The sequence below is a fragment of the Marmota marmota genome, unplaced genomic scaffold (genome assembly GCF_001458135.2).
Source record: "Marmota marmota marmota unplaced genomic scaffold, marMar, whole genome shotgun sequence".
Classification (NCBI taxonomy): Eukaryota; Metazoa; Chordata; class Mammalia; order Rodentia; family Sciuridae; genus Marmota; species Marmota marmota.
Window position 1 is genome coordinate 30,441,696 of NW_026000082.1, and position 6,000 is coordinate 30,447,695.

A 6,000-nucleotide genomic window follows, 5' to 3' on the forward strand; every position below is an offset into this window, starting at 1 on the left:
GGGATTTCCATCAAGTTTCAGACCTATGGAGACTTGACATACCAAGAATTAAACCAAGCTGCCCACCATTTATGTGTTATGTCCTAATATTACCAAAATGACAAGCTCTAACATATCAAGAAATAGTATCTACTTAAAAAGAAAATTATAAGACAGATGCAGGAATGAAACATGAATATATAAATATAAAAAAGAACCATTTAGGGGCTGGGGTTTGTGGCTCAGTGGTAGAGCACTCGCCTAGTGTGTGGGAGGCCCTGGGTTCGATCCTCAGCGCTACATAAAATAAATAAATAAAAATAGACGTATAAAAAAATTTATTTTAAAAAAATTTAGAAACCTCAATTTCAGTCTTTAGAGAAAAAAACGAACTTGAAATATACAGGATCAACTGTAGACTTAAATGAGTAAATCTGTGAAGTTCACACAAAATGCATCCCAGAGACATGGGCAGAAAAAAAAATACATAGAGTGATTAAGATGCAAATAAGGACTTTCTTTTCTAGCAGTCTTGTAGTCCAGTTACTATGACCTACCTTTCTACCAAAAACAACTAAAAATGCCAGACAACCTGGGTGGGGGCGGGGGGTACGGCTACCAGGGATTGAGCTTGACCACTGAGCAATATCCCCAGCCCTGTTTTGTATTTTATTTAGAGATAGTATCTCACTGAGTTACTTGGTGCCTCACTGTTGCTAAGGCTGGCTTTGAACTCATGATCCTCCTGCCTCAGCCTCCAGAGAACAAGCAAAAGTGAGAATACAAAGAGATAATGTACTTCAATTGACCATACAGTCATCCCTTCAGGTCCACAAATTCAGCCAACCTCAGATCCAAAGTAGACTTTTGTTCTTGTCATTATTGCCTGACTGATAAAATATGACAACTACTTCTGAAGCATTTGCATTGTATAGTCATCCCTCAGAGTCTGCAGGCAATTGGTTGTAGAACTTCCCCTGGATACCAAAATCTACAAATGCTTAAATCCTTTATATAAAAAGATACATGTAACCTAGGCACATCCTCCTGTATACTTTAAATCATTTCTGAACTGATTATAATATCTAATACAAGGAAATGCCATATAAATACTTGTTATATGATATTGTTTAGGGAGTGATGACAGAAAAATAAAAGTACATGTTCAATAAAAAAGCAGTATTTTTTTCCAAATATATTTGATTTGCAGTTGATCAAGTACACAGATGTGAGACCCATGGATTTGGAGGGCTGACTGTATTAGATATTATAAGTAATTTACAAATGGCTTAAACTTTATGAGTGAATGTGCAGAGGTTATATGCAAATACTATGCCATTTTATATCACAGAGGGACTTGAGCATCTGTGCCTTTGGTATCCACAGGAGTCCAGAGATCTGTCCCCTGCAACAGTTACCCAGGAACAAAATAACTATTAACTAATGTATAACATGCCATTGTTTATAAAGTAATCTAAATTGCAAAGGTGTTAAATGTTTAAAAAAAAAAATACCTCTTAGCCAGATGTGGTGGTACACACCTATAGTCCCAGTGATTCTGGATGCTGAAGCAGGAGGATTGTAAATTTGAGGACAGCCTCAAGTATGTGAGGCCCTACGCAACTTAGCAAGACCCTGTCTCAAAATTTAAAAAGGGGTCTCAGTGGTTAAGCATTCTTGGGTTCAATCTCAAGTGCAAAAAAAAAAAGTCTCTTAGAATCTCAACTGATAAGTACTCACATCTTGAGAGAGAGCGCTTATAATCTCAGGATGGGAATACTTAAGACACTCGATAATGCCAGGAAGAGTTACCCATACCTTGTAATCTAAGCAATTTGGGAGGATTACAGGTTGAAGGGCAGACTCAGCAACTTAGTATAACCCTATCTCAAAATAAAAAAGGATTCAGTGGTCAAGTGCTTTAGTACCAAAAAGTCAAGTCACAGGCTGGGAAGTGTGGCTCAGTGGTAGAGTGTGCTTTTTGCATGCATGAGGCACTGGGTTCAAAACCAAGCACCAAAAAAAAAAGAGAGAGAGAAAGTTAAGCTACAAACTAGGACAAGATATAAACAGATAATATCCAGTATTATGTTTCAAATTTACAGTCAGTTATTTTTAAAAATGTGTCAATCCAGTAGAAAAAGACTTAAGTAGGCATTTCTCAGAAGTTAATGATCAATAAGCATATGCAAAGAATAATAACTTCCTTGGAAATTACTCAAAGAAATGTAGATTAAAACTGAAGTAAGAAATCATTCCATACTCACCAATTAGCAAAGATTTAAAATAATGATGATATTAAACTGAAATTGATAAAAACCACTTAGGAAATAGTTTAGCATTAGCCCACTGAAGTTCAAGATGCAAATTCCCTGTGATAGAGATTCTAGGGCATATATATAAAATTTCTACATGTATACTGGAATACACAGACAAGGATATTTATAACACATTGTTTAGAGATATAAACGGAAAACTAGAAAGAAACACCAAGTTCAGGATTATGGTTACTCTGAAGAAGGAGGAGGAGGAGAAAGATTCTAAAGGGTGCTCAATAGCTTCAGAAGTAATTGTTAGATCTTTTTGCTTAAGTTTGTGTTTTGTTTTGTTTTGTTTTGTTTGTACCAGGGATTGAACCCAGGGTCACTTAACCACTGAGCCACATCCCCAGCCCTATTTTGTATTTTATTTAGAGACAGGGTCTCACTGAGTTGCTCAGGGCCTTGCTGAATTGCTGAGACTAGTCTTGTGATCCTCCTGCCTCAGCCTCCCAAGCCATTGGGATTTCAGGTGTGCACCACCATGCCCAGCTTTAGATCACTTTGTTTAAACTGGATGTTGTTTGTATTGTTCAAAAGGCATGGGAGAAAGAATTCCAGAAGAAAGGTAGAGGGGAATGGCAGAGAAGCAGTACGTCATGGATAATAACAATGTTTTCTGGAGGCAAAGTAAAAATTAAAGCCGTTTTTTCCAAAAGGAAAAACAAGCTGGTGTAGTGGCAGAAGCCTGAAGTCCCAGTGACTCAGGAGGCTAAGACAGGAGGATCTCAAGTTTGAGGCCAGCCTGGGCAATTTAGTGAGATCCTGCCTCAAAATTAAATAAGAAGGGCTGGGGATATAGCTCAGAGGTCAAGTGCCCCTGAGTTTAATCTCCGGTCCTGGGGAGTGGAAGACAGGAAAAACATAACAATAAAGTAATGTTTTGGATGAGCAGGCAATCTCTTACATTTAGAAACTACCGGGTAGAGCTCTCTTCAAATAGCTTAAGATTAAGAGAGATACCCTGGGAAACTGAGACCTACGTTCAATTTTATGATTGTCCCCTCTTTTCCTCTTCAGAGAGTACACATTGGATGTGTACAGACTGTCCTCTGTGGTCACACAGCATGATGCCAAGAAAGCTGGAGCTGAGGTCGTAAAGCAGGTGGAGCATCCTTTGCTGAGTGGTCTGTTGTACCCTGGACTGCAGGTACTTAAGAGAGATAGAGTGGCCCCAGTGATCTTTCTGCTCTCTTTCTTTTGAAGCTGGGTATTGAACTCATGTCCTTATTTATGCATGATAGGCAAGTGCTGTACCTCTCCCAGCTACTTTATGCTCTGTTTCTAATGATGAACACCAACTTCTATCAACATCAGTAAACCAGTGAACTTGCTGTTCCTTCACCAACTTCTGGGACTTCCTTCTTGTCTGTCCCCCTCCCCACATCACTGGCTTCCTGGAACATTCTTTTACTTCTTCAGTAGTAAGTCCTCTTCCTGTCTGTCCTGTAAGACATTGCTTATCTCACACATAATCTTTATCTCTTAATCAAAGCAAAAAAGTTCAGAGATGTGTGAAAATAAATTTTAGACGTGATCCTATTTTTCAATAAAGAAAACAATTACATCACATTTCATGGGTGTGTGTATATCTATGAGTTAGGAGAAAGATAGAAAAATATACCAAGCAAGCAGTTGATACTGTTTATCTCAGGAAGGTGGGATAAAAATTAAAATACACTTAACTATATCTCTGAGAAAAGAAAATGAAGTCTCTCTTGTCATCTCATACAGTTCTTTGTCAGCATTAAATCTGAAGACATACTATATCAGTCCTATCTAATATGGTAACCTCTAGTCTTAGTCACATGGGGCTATTAAAATTAAGTTAATTAAACTAAACTAAAGTTTTATCCAGGTGAGGTGGCATGCACCCCTGTAGTCCCAGCTACTCAGGAAGCTGACATAGGAGGGTCACTTGAGCTCAGGAGGTTGAGGGTATCCTGGGCAACACAGTAAGACCTCGTCACAAAAAAAAAAAAATAGTTAAAATTTGTTCTTTAGTTACATTGATGTACGCTGTACATTCAGTATATATTCCTTAAAGAGGAAAGAAGGGATAGCCATAGACTATCCTGGACAATTCTGGTAGCCACATGTGGCTATTGGCTACTATCTCAGCCCAGATATGGAACATATTCATCATCCTGAAGGTTCTATTGGGCAGTACTGTTTTAGACTGTCCCTGTTTATTCAACCTTCTTTTACTCTGTCTTCTTTTCTATCCTCAGCCTGTCATGCACCAAATTTTATTAGTTCTGCTTCTTAAAAACTCTTAAATTAGGGACTGGGGTTGTGGCTCAGTGGCAGAGTGCTCACCTAGTGCAGGTGAGGCACTGGGTTTGAGCCTCAGCCCCATATAAAAATAAATGAAAATAAAGTCATTGTGCCCACCTACAAATAAAAAATATACCCCCCCCCCAAAAAAAAAAAAAAACTTAAATTAGCTGGGTGTAATGGCACACACACATGAAATCCCAATAGTTTGGGAGGCTGAGGCAGGAGGATCGTGAGTTCAAAGCCAGCCTCAGCAACTTAGAAAGACCCTGTCTCAAAAAATAAAATGGGCTGGGGAAATGGCTCAGTGGTTAAATGCTCCTGGGTTTAATCCCTAGTACTAAAAGAAAAAGAAAGAAACCCTCTTAAGTTCATTCTTGCTACTGGTGTGATCTTTTTACTGAGCTGGTCATTTTTTTTTTCACCCTGAAACCATTCAGTGGCCAGATAGCACTAAGCACAGTAGCATGACACTTCAAGGTCCTTACCTACTTTTCTAACCTCTTCACTCATTATTTCCCACATTCCTTGAAGTGCATTTGCAGACTGAATCATTCACAATTTCCCCTGAAACTTCACACCTATGCCTTCTTGCACATTCTGTTTCCTCTTCATGGTAAAAAACATCTATGTGTTTTTTAAAGCCAGGCTCAGCCCACGTCTGATTCTAGGAAGCTTTCCCCACACCCATTTGAGAGAGGTAATGGTGCCTTCCTTTGTGTTGGCACTGCTCCCACATGAACATCTAGGCTAGCTGAAGTGGTTGTTTACATGTCTCTCCCCAAGTGGGTAATTGGCCTTCTTGAAAGGAGTCTGGTTCTGATTCTTCTCTGCATTTGCAGAGCTGGCACCAAGCCTATAATATTTTAACAGTCGTTGTTCCCCCCCCCGCTTTTTTTTTTTAACTTATTTATTTATTGTAGTTGTAGATGGACAGCATGCCTTTATTTATTTATTTTTATGCAGTGCCAAGGATTGAACCCAGTACCTCGTGCATGCTAGGCTAGCACGCTGCCACTAAGCTACAGCCCCAGCCCAACTATTCCTTTAATAGTATTTTAATTCCTTTAATTTAAGTATTTTTCAAGCTCTTACAGGACTTTTTTTTTTTTTTTTTTTTTGGTGTGTGTTCTGGAGATTCAGACCAGAGCCAGGGCCTCTTGTATGCTAAGCACACACTACCACTGAGCTACATGCCCAGCCCAAGGACTCTTCTTGCCAGGAGAGGCAGTATTGGATTTGAACCCAGGGATGCTCTACTCCTCAGCTACATCCCCAGCTCTTTTTATTTTTATTTTGAGATAGGGTCTTGCTAATTTGCCCAGGCTGGACTCCAGTTTACCATCCTTTTACCTCTCCAGTTTGGGGATTACAGGTACGTACCACCACATGGCTGGACTTTTTTTTTTTTTTTTTTTTTTTTTTT

At 39.1% G+C, this 6,000-nt stretch overlaps 1 protein-coding gene across 1 annotated transcript in view; it reads left to right on the top strand.

The window, feature by feature from the left end:
- The window catches only part of Yars1 (tyrosyl-tRNA synthetase 1), a 29,359-nt gene that overhangs the window by 6,622 nt on the left and 16,737 nt on the right, over nucleotides 1-6,000 (top strand). Inside the window, exon 4 of the mRNA XM_015485315.2 lies at nucleotides 3,318-3,447. Coding sequence (XP_015340801.1) covers nucleotides 3,318-3,447 — 130 coding nt within the window. The remainder of the gene's footprint in view (nucleotides 1-3,317; nucleotides 3,448-6,000) is intronic.